Below are 14420 nucleotides of genomic sequence, written 5' to 3'. Positions count from 1 at the left end.
TGTCTAATTCTTAACGCTTGTGTACTTTTTTATTTTGCTTATGAAAATGAAAGTTGCCTCTAACAAAGATACTTTGTTCTTTTGTAAAGTAAACTTCGCCTCATCCGACATACTTTTCTAGTTTTTAACACTTGTATACTTGATGTTTTGCTTATGAAAATGAAAGTTTACCTCTAACAGCATAATTTGTTCTTTTGTAAAGTGAACCTTCTGCCCTCCGATTGTCTAATTCTTAACACTTGTGTACTTTTTTATTTTGCTTATGAAAATGAAAGTTGCCTCTAACAAAGATACTTTGTTCTTTTGTAAAGTAAACTTCGCCTCATCCGCATGCTTTTCTAGTTCTTAACACTTGTATACTTGATGTTTTGCTTATGAAAATTAAAGTTTGCCTCTAACAAAGATAATTTGTTCTTCGTCATTTTTTATATTTAATTGATCCTTTTTTATTTAAAATTATAGTGTTTTGTTATAGTGTCTCTACGATTTTTTCAACTTTAGTTTCGTTCCCCATGTATATATTTTGATTTTTTGAATGTCGTATTATGAATGTCGTAATATGTTTAGCCTGATTTTGATATGTGTTTTGGTTTTCTCTTTGTTGAATCTTTGAAGTTTTGCCTGTGAACAACTTTTTATGTTGTTACTGCTGTTTTTGTTTAATAATCTCGATTTTTGTGAAGAATGTGTTTGTCCGAGGCAACATATGCCGGTCCCAGAGTTTATGATTTTGAAACTAAAGTTATGCCGGTTCCGGCATAAAGTTATGCTTATTCCGCATAACTTCATGAATTAAGTTAATTTATATGTGTCTTGATTTTTTGGTATTGTCTTGTTAATAATTTTGATTTTTATGCAATCTTATGTGTTATTGTTGTTGTTTTGTTAATAATATTTTGTTTTGGTTATGAAAAATGAAAGTTTGCCTCTCACGGCATACTTTGTAATTTTTTAAAGTGAACTTCGCCCCCTCTCCGGACTTGTCTAATTCTTAACACTTGTGTATTTTTTTGTTTTGGTTATGAAAAATGAAAGTTTGCCTCTCACGCATACTTTGTAATTTTTTAAAGTGAACTTCTGCCCCCTGACTTGTCTAATTCTTAACACTTGTGTATTTTTTTATTTTGCTTATGAAAATGAAAGTTTGCCTCTAACAAAGATACTTTGTTCTTTTGTAAAGAGAACTTCTCGCCTCCTCACGGAGACTTGTCTAATTCTTAACACTTGTGTACTTTTTTATTTTGCTTATGAAAATGAAAGTTGCCTCTATGACATACTTTGTTCTTTTGTAAAGTGAACTTCGCCTCCTCGGGCATACTTTTCTAGTTCTTAACACTTGCGTAAATTTTTGTTTTGCTCATGAAAATGAAAGTTTGCCTCTAACAAAGATACTTGCCTCTAACAAGATACTTTGTTCTTTTGTAAAGTGAAATTCTGCCTCCTCCGATACTTGTCTAATTCTTAACACTTGTGTAATTTTTTATTTTGCTTATGAAAATGAAAGTTGCCTATAACAAGATACTTTGTTCTTTTCTAATGTAAACTTCGCCTCCTCCGCATACTTGTCTAGTTCTTAACACTTGTGTATTTTTTTTTATTTTCCTTATGAAAATGAAAGTTTGCAGCTAACAAAGATACTTTGTTCTTTTCTAATGTAAACTTCCTCCTCCGCATACTTGTCTAATTCTTAATACTTGTGTATTTTTTTTATTTTGCTTATGAAAATGAAATTTGCCTCTAACAAAGATACTTTGTTCTTTTGTAAAGTAAACTTCGCCTCCTCCGACATACTTGTTCGAACTTTGCTCGATTATTTTTTGTCAATCGAAGTTACTATAATTTCAAGTCTAAGTCATTGAGCATTGTATACTAATCAAATGGAACGTATAAACTAATAAAAATCAGAACAAAGCAATAAATTTGATCAATTCTATGTTGTTGAGTAAAATTATGATTCGCAATGTTGAATCTGTTGCATATCGGTTGTTTAGTTCATAGAAGATGATTTGTTGTTATTTTCAAATATTAACAAATCTAAACTTAATAAAGCATGAAATTGAGTTGAATTACATTCAATTGAAACGCTATATATTATATATTTTATCTTTTTCGATGTTGTAGCAAAATCAATGGAGATTTCTCCGGTGAAATGTTGGAACGATGGAACGATTGAAAGGTTTGTTGTTGAAATGATGGATAGGTTTAATTGGATGTTTGGGGTTCATTACGTACTTTTAGATTTTTATATGTTATGGGTAGGGATAGTAAAGTCTTTTTCTTATTATCTTTTAGCTTAGAAGGGCAAATATTAAAGACCACGCATTACGGGGGCAAAAATTAAAGACCAGCGCATTTGAAGGGCATTCGCGCCAATTGCCCTGCCTTATGGGCAGACTTGGCATAAGTATACCGGATCCAGCATAACTTTGGTAATTCCTTTACAAGTTTATGTCGGATCCGGCATACTTATGGGCAAACTTTTAGTTAAGCCTTAACTAAAAGTCTTTTTCTAGTTATGCCTTATGGGGCAGACTTTTAGTTAAGGCATAACTAAAAGTATGCCCCATAAGGCATAACTTTTCCTTAAGACATAGACTTTATTTTATAAGTCAAATTTGGTTAGTTCAAACTCCGCATATTGGCAACCAAATTGAACTTAACATTAGCAAAGCAGTAATGATGGGAAAGAAACAGATCATACATTGACGAAACAAAGCATGCTCATAAAAAGGCCGATATTGTTTTTATATTTTATCTACGTACATCGTAGGATGTGTCAATTTGCACAACTTGGTAAGTGCAAATACTAACGGACCGAGGTACATTTGCAACATTTTAAGACACGAATATGGATTAAGATACATTTAATTAGAACAACATCCACATTCTTTATTGGTTTGTTATGATTTTGGTCCGTCCCATTAAAAGTTTGTCCATAAATATGGTCAACCCGCATAAACTTGCTAAGGAATTATCAAAGTTATGTTGGACCCGCATAAACTTGTTAAGGAATTACCAAAGTTATCTTGGACCGGATACTTTATGCCAAGTCCGCCCATAAGGCGGTATGCCGGGTCCGGCATAACTTTGGTAATTCCTTAACAAGTGTATGCCGGGTCCGGCATACCCGCGACCTAAATCTTGCCTTGCAATTTTTTTTTTGTAATTTATGCTTGAGCGGGGGTTCGAACTCAGAACCTCATGATTTTTGCATGAACGCTCAGGGTTGCAACGCAAAGGGCAAAAATTAAAGACCAGCAATATGAGGGGCATAATTTAAAGACCACAAATATGATGGGCAAAATTTAAAGACCACTCCAAAAGAAGGGCAATCCGCGCAAAAAAATGTCAATTTGTTTGAAGTTAGTCTTTAATTTTTGGGAGAATGACGTATATATACATAAGAATAGGGTGTATTTACGAAATATAATGATACTTTTTAGTTTACAGAATATAATAATAATAATAATAATAATAATAATAATAATAATAATAATAATAGATTTCTTACAAAAAATGTTCGCTAAAGGCTTGAAAAATTCTCTCAAAACTTTGTGTATGAAATTTGTATATGTCGCTTAGGGCTTAGAATTTCGCTCACAATTGTCGTGTATGAAAACTGTATAAAATCATATGAAATGTGTATAACTCAAGGCTTAGAATTTCAGGTATAATTTTTTATATAAAACCTGTATAAAAATCGGTATGAAATATGTATGTAATTTTGTATACGTGTTGTATAAAGCTCATGTTAGGTTTTAGGAAATTTAATACAACTACAAAAATATTATATATAACTTTCATACAATATTCATACAAATTTAATACAACTAAAACAACATATAAAACTTAAAAAATAAATTTCATACAAACTCAACATATAATTATCATACAACTTTAATACAATTTTGAATCTCACTTCGAAATTTGAAGAGAAATCAAATTTCATCAGATCCCAATCAGTCTACTAATTTTCCTAATTTTTCTTCGTTTTGAATCCACATAGTGAGATAATCGAATTCGAGATAACAGAAAGTTTCATATTCGTGAAATTTCTCGATCTGATAGTTGAATTTTCGAGTAGCTTGATGCTTTTGCAATGTTTGGAGTTGTTTTCGGTCTTTTTGAGGATCTGCATTGCCTATATATGATCTGGTATATTGTTGCTAACTTTAAAGAATAGCTTCATTCTCTCAGTATTTATTCTAGATCTGCGCTTTTTCAAATCGTGTTTGTTTAGATCTGTCACCGGAGCGTGGCCTGAACTCGCCAAAAAAGACGTCAGAGAAGGGGAAGAGAAGGGTAGGGCAGTGAAGTTCTCGGAGAAAACAAAGAATGGGGAGAAGGGGAAGGAAGGGTGGGGTGGCTCTGTTTTGGATGAAACAGAGAATGGGGAAAAAGGGAAGGAAAGAGTGGTTTTTTATTTTTCCAAATCTGATATGTTTTGTAATTAAGTTATTATGTTTTGTAAATAAGGAAAAGTATACTTATGTTTTGTAATATAGAGTATTAAGTATTTATTAGGTCATTTTTTTATGTTGCTGCTCATTTAATAAAAATATTCAAACATGCTTCACTCGGCATAAGCTTTGTAACTTTTTTATTTTTCGGAAATTGAACTTCTTCCTCGCTCGCCACAAATTTTGTAGGAACTAAGTTACACTATGACATAAGTTGTGTAGTATTTTTCAGATTATATTGAGAGTTGAAAGTTTGGCCGTGTATGACATAACTTGCGGAATGTTATGATAGATATTTCGAGCGAAATGTAAACTTTTCCAAGTGAAATTTAAAATTATGTTACGCCAAAAATGTTGAAAGACAAAAATTAAAGGGCCCAAAATTAAAAACCGCTCCGAAATAGGGGCATTTGTACGAATGACCGAAATCGTTTTAGTTTTTGTCAAAATGTGCCATGGAGTTATTTTTCATTTTTGGAAATTTTAGTTTTTATTTCGAAAGCAGAGTTTGATTTGTAAAACAAAAAAAAAACTATTTGTTTTTTATATAACTTCTCCTAGAATTTTGAAATCCAAAACAGGTTTTGTACATTTAAAAATCATTTTGGACTCAACACCCCCACTATTCTGAAATTCCCTGAAAACTTTTCAACAATTAATTCTGTTTTGTTAACTCAAAATGATTTTTTTCGCAACAATTATTGAGAGAGAGAGACTCATTTTAACTTGATTTTATTACCATCATCCAAAGGGGAAAGAAATGAACAAAGAAAGTAATTACCAGCAGTAACACAAACTTGAAAGTAATTCCCAAGTTCAATCCGAACTATAAGATTTTCAACGTCATAAATTTATTTGTAATCACAATAGCCAAAATCTCTCCTAAAGAATGAGTCTACCAAGTATTTGTTTTTATTACATCTCTATTCCAATCAACAAAGGAAATAGCTACCAACAATGGTTGTGTGGCGGAGTGGCAAGTACTTCTTCATCTTTAACCAGAGGGTTCGGTTTAGAATTTTAATACGAGTAACGAACCTACCGGGAAAACATATAGAATGTAGAATCCTACCTAGAAAAGGAGACAAGTCAATTCTTGAGAATAATAGTAAACCTTCTTATGCAAAGAAGAAATAAGAAGTCGTATTCTTTGAAGGAAACAATATTTTGCTCAGCTTGTTACAAACAATCCATAAACTTCGAAATATGGTAACCTTTGCATGAATCATAGTAATGACTTCAAACATCTTCTAACAAATACTTGAAAATCGTACAACTCCTTAATGGCAATCCTTGGAATTAGTAATTTCCAAGCTCATACCAAAAGGTCTTCATTTTTAATTGAATTTTTTTTTTTAAATATTTAAAAATTCTCATTCCAGTAAAACTTTTTTGGTATAATAAGAAACAATGCTATTGTAATTAGTAAAGAAGAGAAAAGCCCCACAACAACACAATTTAGCACTAATGTAAATTCCATTTATGGCCTAGTCTGCCCCCCGACTCAAAATCTCAAGGCAATACATGTAATGCGATGAAACAGATTTTTATCTGGCCCTTCACACAAGAAAATGTGCATACTTCATTATTTTACATTAGTGTTCTGTTAACAACATACAGCAATAAATACACATCAAAAAGAAGAAATGAAAAGACACACAGGTACCGTCAGAGCTAAATACAAATGGACATACAGGATACATAATCACACAAATCTATTAAATGGTTTCCTCCCAGCTACACTGGGCGTCGAAACAGCAGAACCCACACTCATATAATCCCCCATAGAGTCATGATCCTTTACAGAAGCAGCATCACTGCCAGACCCTTTGTTCCACTTGACGGACCCAGTAGTACTTGGAGTCAAAGGAAACGATAATCTCCTCCTTGAGCTGTTTGATGGGGTACCTTTGTTACTCTCTTCACGAATGGTTTTTCCTCTGAATTTAGCTTGGGCTGAGATGGTCGGCGACATGTAACTTCGACCTGAAAAAGGAGGACAGCTTGTGAGGCTGTCGTCGTCCTTCATGGACTGATTGAAAGGGGAACTAGCACGGCGTCTTGAGTACTTTGATACACTCGAGCTGCTCATTGGTGATGATGTTCTTCTGGGAGTATGCATTAGTTTGCCCCTTAATGGAACTGCAGACTTAGTTGACCTTGGTGTAACTGATTCATGACTGTCATAATCCAAATGGAAGTGTCTGAAGTTATGACTTGGACGCCATGGACTTGGCTTGTGTTCTGATGTTGCCCGTGATGGTGTTAGATGGACGTCTTTCGCAGCAGATTGGCTCTCGGAATCATTTCCTGGAAGTAGCTGGTGGTCCAACCAGTTCCACCACCATGGAATTCCTCTGGCTCGGATGTCCACAGCTGATTTGGAGTTGCTTCTCCGTGACTGAAAAAAGAGGTATGCAACATGGTAAGCCGTTCATAGGGTTAACAGAAGTATTGAGTTTGCCAACACGTCTTACCCAAGAATAACAAACAATGATCAGTACTTTGAACCAATGTGATATAGTGTGTTTTACCTCGATCCTATTGCCAGAATCACTAATGGGAAGTTGAAATAACAAATGACATTGGTGGTAATTTGCACAAGTTTATTTTGTTTGATACGTCTTTGAAGTGCAAAGTCATAGACTTAAGATTAGTCAAAACCAACAAGACAAACAAACAGAGAGATTATTATCATGTCCTTTGCACCAGGATTCATATTATATAAAAGACGTGGTAAGAAAGAAAACTGTTAAGAGAATAAACAACTTGACGACAAACAGCGAGGAATTGTTATGCTGCACTTAGTACCAGGATTTGTATAGCATAAAAGAAATGATAAGCAAGAGAATCGCTAAGAGAAAATATCTAACTTGGCATGTCCACAGGTTGCACGAAATAGAATGATGAATTTCTGGAATTATCAAAACACCTAGTGGTTATCCCTTTGTCACCACAGATTCTTTTTGATGAAGGACATAAGTCTAATGTACCTGGTGAGAATGTGCATAGGTCATTGCTCTCTCCCTCTTGATGGCTGCCTCCACTTTTTCCCGCCGCCTTGCGTCTACCTCATCTTTAGTTAGCGTGCTATTATCCCAATCATCATGGTTACCTGCCTCAGTCTAAACCAAAATTTCCTTTTTAACATCAGACGTAATTCAAAATATGTTTGAAAGGAAAAAGAACTTTAATTCGATAACTCTCATATCCTTACACCACATTATGTGTACAAAAATGAAATTCTAGAACCTAAATTGGCATCGTTGAAGAAGCTGCATACCATCTTTGACCAGTGGAAGAATTCAAAAATTCTTTCACAAGATAATTAAGGAGCAAAAGCACCAATAATGAGGAAAATCACACAATTTTGAATCAAATTAAATAAACTAAAGAATAGGCAAACAATGCCTCCAACTTACTAGCTGAGTCCATTTGCTTAGGGTGCTCTCAACGTCTTTATCCTTCATGTAAGCTTGACTACGGAGTGTCTGGAACATCTGAGTCCTCCTTGACTGAATTTGCATTTGAACCCTACTTAGAAGCTGCATTTTTTTCATGGCATTTACCGTCTGCCGCTTTGCACTTCTGCTTTTGACCACTCCTTGAAGTCTTGCTAAACCACTCAAAGATCTGATACATTTCTTTGCCTGTAAAGCAGAGCTCATTCACATAGAACATGTAAAATTTGTTAGCAATTGATACACTCTCTCTGGGAACCAAACACTTCATGTCCCATCAATGACCTGCTCTGGAAAGGGGAGAAAATGGGAAAGGACTCTAATGGTTCTTTTAAAGAATCTTTGTATGATGCAGTGAACTTCTATCTTTTACCCCTACTAGAACAAAGACAAGGCCAGTAACAATGATTACACAAAATTCTATATTGTTTTCTTTGACATAAGAAGTTTTTTCTAACAAGTTGATTTTTCGTTTTGATCAAGTTTAAAAAAAAAAAAAAAAAAAGTAACTTTTTCTAACAAGCTGATAAGAACTAAATTACTCAAATTTTCAAGAAACATCTCACAGATGAATGCAGAGTCTGCATTTTCCACGGTTCAGGAGTATAATTCAGACATTGGGAATAACTACTCTAGCAGTAAAGTCATTTGGACCGGGAATGGGTGATAACTCACTAGTTTCTTGAAAACAGCGTAAAAAGATTAGGGGTCTCAATTACTTTTACAAGAATATTGATCTTTGTTTTTTTTGAAAACCTGTTTCAGATAATCTGCAAGTTAATTTGTTTTTCTCAAAGTTTCAAAAAGAAAAAAGGAGTTCTCAGACAAGTAAAATGGCCTTCTTTATTAATCAGTTAAATTTGTCTGTTTCATAGTCAATCTGCTAAAAGATATAGTGGAAGGTATGAGGATCTCGGGAACCTCAAAGGAATTGTGAAGCTTAAATGGTCAAGTCCAACTATCACAAAGAAAAAAAAAATCAGTGATAAAAGATTAAAAGATTTCTGCAGATCAAGTGGAAATAATAAGATCCCAATCATGGTAGAAATAACTTCTTAGGTAGAAACGCACCCTGAGACCACTGAATGAACTCATACACACTTTAATCAAAGGGCTAGAAATTTGTTTACCTATTAACAGTTCTCTAACACACAGTAGGGAATTTCTCCACACAAAACGCAACCAAATCTTAGACTAAGACTGCCACAAGTCTTTAACAAAGCGCAAAGCTTATCAGATAATTGATTTACTCGTTCAGCTTGATGCTCACCTTTGTCAATAACAAATAGTTGCAGCAGACATGGAAATGATTACTTGGCAGGCTAATTAAAATTGTTTCAACAATGACAGTTGTTATCCGATAAATCATGAGTTTGCAATAACATGACCTATAACTTATCACTCAAGATCTAACCAGCTCACAAATATAAGCACTCCCTCTATTTCAATTTGTTTGCCTTACTTTCCTTTTTAGTCTGTTTAAAAAAATGCCACTTTCTAAATTTACACCCAACATCTTACATGGCATATTTAAGACCACAAGATTCAAAGAGCGTTTTGGTACATTACACACATCTTTAGTTTAAGACCACAAGATCAAAAGTCTTATTTATTTTCTTACACTGCGTGCCGAGCCAAACTAAGACAAACAAATTTAAATGGAGTAGTATTTTAAAGGCTATTTTCAGCCAAACATTGCAAAAAGGAGTTATCTTGAACCTTACCATGTGACGTCTGTAGGCTGCCTGTATCTTGGTTGCTGAAAGATGGAGCGTCAAAGTTGGTTCTGGTCTGTCAGCATAGCTAATCTCGTTGTGGTTCAAACTCAGCTCAGGAATCTTTGAAGAAGGGGCACTAGGAGAGGTAGCCCTTGGAGAAGCTGCCGTATGAGAGATAGCCTTTGGAGAAGCTTCCCTAAGAGAGGTAGCCTTTGGAGCAGCTTCCCTAGGAGAGGTAGCCTTTGGAGCAGCTTCCCTCGGAGAGGTAGCCTTTGGAGAAGCTGCCTTAGGAGAGATGACCCTTGGAGAAGCAGCCCTCGGAGAGGCGATCCTTGGAGAAGTGGGACCAGGAGATGTAGCCCTATAAGAAGTCCGAGGAGATGCAGCTCTAGGTGAGTTGATTCCCGGAGAAGTTGGTCTCACAGGGAATTCAGATGGAATGCCAGATTGTTCAGAAGGCCTACTAGCAAGTAGTTTATGATCATCAACTTCCCCCAGTATTTTCTCAATACTGCTTGGTTCTCTGAACAGGAATGATTTGAACTCTCCATGGCTCAGTAGTCTACGACCCCTCTTCTTTTCCTTAGCCTTTTTCTTCGCTGATCCCTATAACAATCATCCAATTTAGCTAAGGTTTGTATCACAATGTTTGAATCATAGATATCCAGTAAATTCTTCCCCAATCCTTCTTTTTGCCCAATAAGGTAGTTCTTATTTGTTCAGAAATATTTAAGAAAATCAAGCCAAAGCAGGATTTCTCTAAAAAGTTCACCCTTGGTCCCATTGTTATAAAACACAATTCAACAAGTTTAAGAAGTTAGACTGACTTAAATAGGAAAGAAGAAAACTAAATCAATTATTGAATCAGTTTTTTACTTTACAAGCTAACAACCTCTGGGACAGAAATAAGTGATATGAGAATATGAAGAAACCAGACTTTTTTGAACTTACATAGGCAGACTTCTTCTTGGAGTTGCATGTAAAAACCCTTTTGAGGGCATAAAACCAACTGCCTTTTTTCCCCATGTTTCTAGCATTTCTGTGTCATCCTGAAGAAAAGGCAAATTAACTTAATTGTCATTTTCAAAACAAAAAAGAAAACTTAATTGAAACACATGTAGTGCCAAAGCAACATCATACTTCTATTGTATTGAACAGAACTATTCTAGAATGAGCATTTTGAGCCTTTCAAGGAAAAGGCAATGCAAGTGTTCCAAGAACATGGATCGCCCATCTAAAACGAAATACACGAAAAATTTGCAAATCGTCCAATTTACTCCGTTGGTTCCTTATTGATAAGCATCTTAAGTGAAATCATGGTATTTAAATAAGATTTTTTGGTAAGTTCAAATTTGGAGGTTGCACACCCGCAAGGGTGGCTCAGTTGGTTGAGCATGGGGCTTTCATAATGAGCATGGGGCTTTCATAATGAAGGTCTCAAGTTCAAAACCCCCTGCCTACGGCAACAGGGGATTTGTGCCTTTTGGGTCGAGCTCGTTGCACGGGGCTTGCCTAGTGCGGGTTATCTCTCTTGTGTGGTTTGCGAGCTGTCGCACAGGAGCTGGGTTTACCTTGTGCGCACCCGCAGGGTAGCGGCTGCGAGTTCCAATGTCATCAAAAAAACAAAAATGGAGTTTGCACATTTAGCTACTATAAGGTTATCAAGGGAGAGGAAAATTATTCACCACAAAGAAATGGGAATATCTTTCTCCCTCTCTCTTCATTTTTTTCAAAGAGGTCAAAACCAAAATAATGAAAAGGCAAACAGGGAAATGAAATTTTCAGGTCCCTTTAATTTCTTTGTTTGATATTCCATTCTTTAAGTTGTCTTTCAAATTCAACCTTCAAGAACCAGAAGGCATCAAACTACAGCATAATTTTTTAACTAGCAAAAACACATAACACACACACAAATTCAGGTCATTTATCATCCAAATGATTTCATAATACTCTTTCTTTATTTTATTTTATTTTTTTATTTTCTCTTAGCTGCTTGATTTCAAGCTTCTTCAAGATGGTGATGAGATAAGAGAAGAGTAACAACACAAGGGGGCAAATAAAAAGAGACAACTTTATTACAGTAGATATTATATGCTTGCTAAAATTAAAATCTTAAGGATGAAGTATGTTATTTTGTCGTTATTTCCTTGACAATTACGAAGAATGTAACAGACAAATAATTTTTATACAAATTATAAAAGATTTTTTTTTTTTTAAAAGAAAAAAGAATGAAATAACAAACCCACAAATTCCACTGTACATATAAACACATACATACACACACAGTGAGCAGAAAAGAGGTAAATCAATTATAAGTTCATAAAGGAGCTACCAAAGAAAATAAAACAAGGGTTTTAACTGGTTTTAAGAATAAATCCTTATGATATGACAGAAAAAGTAAATTAATTTCTCAAAACAAGAAGTGATATTGTACCTCAAGTTTATTTTGAGTTCCTCCATAAAAATTAAAAACCTTTGAGAGAAAGCTGAAATGAAAGGCAAAAGGCAAGTTAGGCAACTTCAAGAAGAAACCCAAAAGCTACCAACCCTTCTCTCTTTATCTGTCTAGAATCTATGGTTTTCCCAGTACCATTAAACTCCTAGTGCTCCTTTTAGACTTTTTGATGCTAACTACAGAAGAATCTGCTTCTTTGTTGCTTCCAGGATTTATTAACCCTTTTGTTTTTGTTGTTTTTTGACTTTTCTTCCCCTCCCCCACTACCTTTTTTAGTGCGAATAAGCACGCTGTTAGTTTTCTAAAATTTAATAAACAGAGATAATTCATTAATAGCTCTGTTAATAGGAGTAACTGATACATTATAAATTGTAGTGGTAAAAGTAATTAATTCGCTGAGATGACCCTAACATCTTAATTACTTTAAAAAACATTAATTAAAAGATTTTATCCGTTTTAATTTTTATGTCAAAAGCAGTCTATCTGCCTCACAAACAGAGTTTTAAGAGGTGAGGGCGCGAGACGAGGCATTTTAAGAAGTATAAGCCCCGAGATATGGTGCGTAAGTCCATAGATTTACGGGACTTATGTCTCATGTATCTTCAATTTTATAATTTTATTACTAATAAATAAGTAAAAGTAAAGTTTTCATTAAAATTCTACAAACAAATTCAAATAAATCAACAATAATATAAAAAGAAATCATTTGAAAAAGGCAACAACACAAAAAATGATAATAGCCTAGATAATCTTTAAAATGAAATCTTTATTCACTTCATCATCAATTTTCAGATTTATTAGTGCTTCCCGACCTCAACTAGTGTTTGCATTGACTTTTATTTGAATATCCAAAGAAGGAGAAGGACAGTGTAAGAGTAGTGACAACAAATGGATAAAATTGCTTCAGGAACATAGTGATACAAAATCTCTATCATATCAATTTCATGCATAATCATCTAAAAAAACTATTTATGGCAGTGTTATTTTTTATGCGAATTGCTTTTTTTTATTTATATATTTTAGGAAAAATCAGTACAACATGATAACATAAAATATAAATATCATTGTACCAATAATAAAGATCATAATTTATAGAAAAAAATACTTTTAAAATAATAAAAATCAAACTTAACGCCCTACGTGTACGCCTTTACGCTCGGGGCTTAAGCTTTTACGCCCTGGACTTACGCCTCAAATTTTAGGGCGTACGCCTATGAATCTACACCTTTCATTTATGCCCCGGAGCGTTTTTGGTACGCCCCTCCTCGTGGCTCGCCCCGCCCTGGGACTCGCCCGGAAAACGCCTCTGAAACCTATGCTCACAAAAAGGCTAGACCTGTTTATATTCTGTCATCTCCAGATTCCACTTGTGACATTACACTGGGTACGTGACTTCGTTCAACCCCTATTTAAATTTTAACAATTTAAATTAATTGAATTACTCACATTTTAATACTCCCACTGTTTCAATTTATGTAAACATATTTTCTTTTTAGTCAGTGCCAAAAAGAGTGGCCCTCTTTTTAAAATTTGGAAACAAATTCACTTTTTAAAATGATATATGGCTACACAAATATTTATAACATGTTATAAATCACAAGTTTGGAAAGCCTTTCTTCTTTCTTAAATATTGACTTAACCAAATAGATTCACACAAATTGAAACTGAGGAAATATTATTTAAATGACGTTTGTTCATTTTATGAATCAAATTAACATTTTAAACTTTTTATTAAGTAATAATGTCATAATAGAGATGTGAAGCCTTTTTTTTAGTTAGTTTTAGAGGTAGGGGAGGTTGGCCACTATGTCAGTCAATAATTGGTGATCCAGCCTCACCTACAACGGATAGGTTTGGTACTTTTTATCAATATATATTTCTTTTCGAATACTGTATTATTTTTTGTCATGACAACATTTGGGGTGACAATGACTGATATCATGGGAGAAGGAAACAAAACATAGTACAATAACGTAACACAAAGACCATAACACCACAAGCTCCTAAAAAGAGACATGGCACGGGATTTTGTTAGCTCTCGACAAATCACTATAGTACTTGTGCACTTAAATTTGTAATCGTTAATACTGTCTTAATTCTGAGGTCAGTTCTATGTTTGGAAAATACAAATCAATTTTGCTACATAAATAAGTAAGACGTGATCCCTCCTTTTTCCCTCAAAGCCTGCCTGCCCTTATTGTCGTTTTTCTTCTATTAACTTTACAAAATTAAAAAGAACACATTTAAAATCGGATAATCGATTGAATTTATATGCGGGTCTCAGGACAACATGACACGAATACGTAAATTGATAAGACAAAAAAGT

General features: G+C 34.3%; 1 protein-coding gene across 1 annotated transcript; it reads right to left on the bottom strand.

Annotated features, from left to right (window-relative positions):
• Positions 1 to 6018: 6018 nt before the first annotated feature.
• LOC132051755 (protein IQ-DOMAIN 14-like) lies at positions 6019 to 12332 on the bottom strand. Its single transcript, XM_059442953.1, has 6 exons — positions 12074 to 12332; positions 10591 to 10688; positions 9646 to 10245; positions 7883 to 8110; positions 7454 to 7585; positions 6019 to 6861 (listed from the first exon to the last, which is right to left on the bottom strand). The coding sequence occupies exons 2-6, from the start codon at positions 10663 to 10665 to the stop codon at positions 6166 to 6168; spliced, it is 1731 nt and encodes a 576-aa protein (XP_059298936.1). The 5' UTR covers positions 10666 to 10688; positions 12074 to 12332; the 3' UTR covers positions 6019 to 6165.
• Between the last annotated feature and the right edge of the window lie 2088 nt (positions 12333 to 14420).

This window comes from Lycium ferocissimum, chromosome 4 (genome assembly GCF_029784015.1).
Source record: "Lycium ferocissimum isolate CSIRO_LF1 chromosome 4, AGI_CSIRO_Lferr_CH_V1, whole genome shotgun sequence".
Lineage (NCBI taxonomy): Eukaryota > Viridiplantae > Streptophyta > Magnoliopsida > Solanales > Solanaceae > Lycium > Lycium ferocissimum.
This window is presented reverse-complemented; position numbering and strand designations above follow the sequence as displayed.

What these genes read in the sequence shown, in the direction of transcription:
- LOC132051755 (XM_059442953.1), bottom strand. Translation starts at nt 10,665, where the DNA reads ATGGGGAAAAAAGGCAGTTGGTTTTATGCCCTCAAAAGGGTTTTTACA. An exon ending in CCAAGAAGAAGTCTGCCTAT is followed by an intron (nt 10,246 to 10,590) that starts GTAAGTTCAAAA and finishes TGATTGTTATAG; the next exon opens with GGATCAGCGAAGAAAAAGGC. An exon ending in TAAGCAAATGGACTCAGCTA is followed by an intron (nt 7,586 to 7,882) that starts GTAAGTTGGAGG and finishes ATTTTGGTTTAG; the next exon opens with ACTGAGGCAGGTAACCATGA.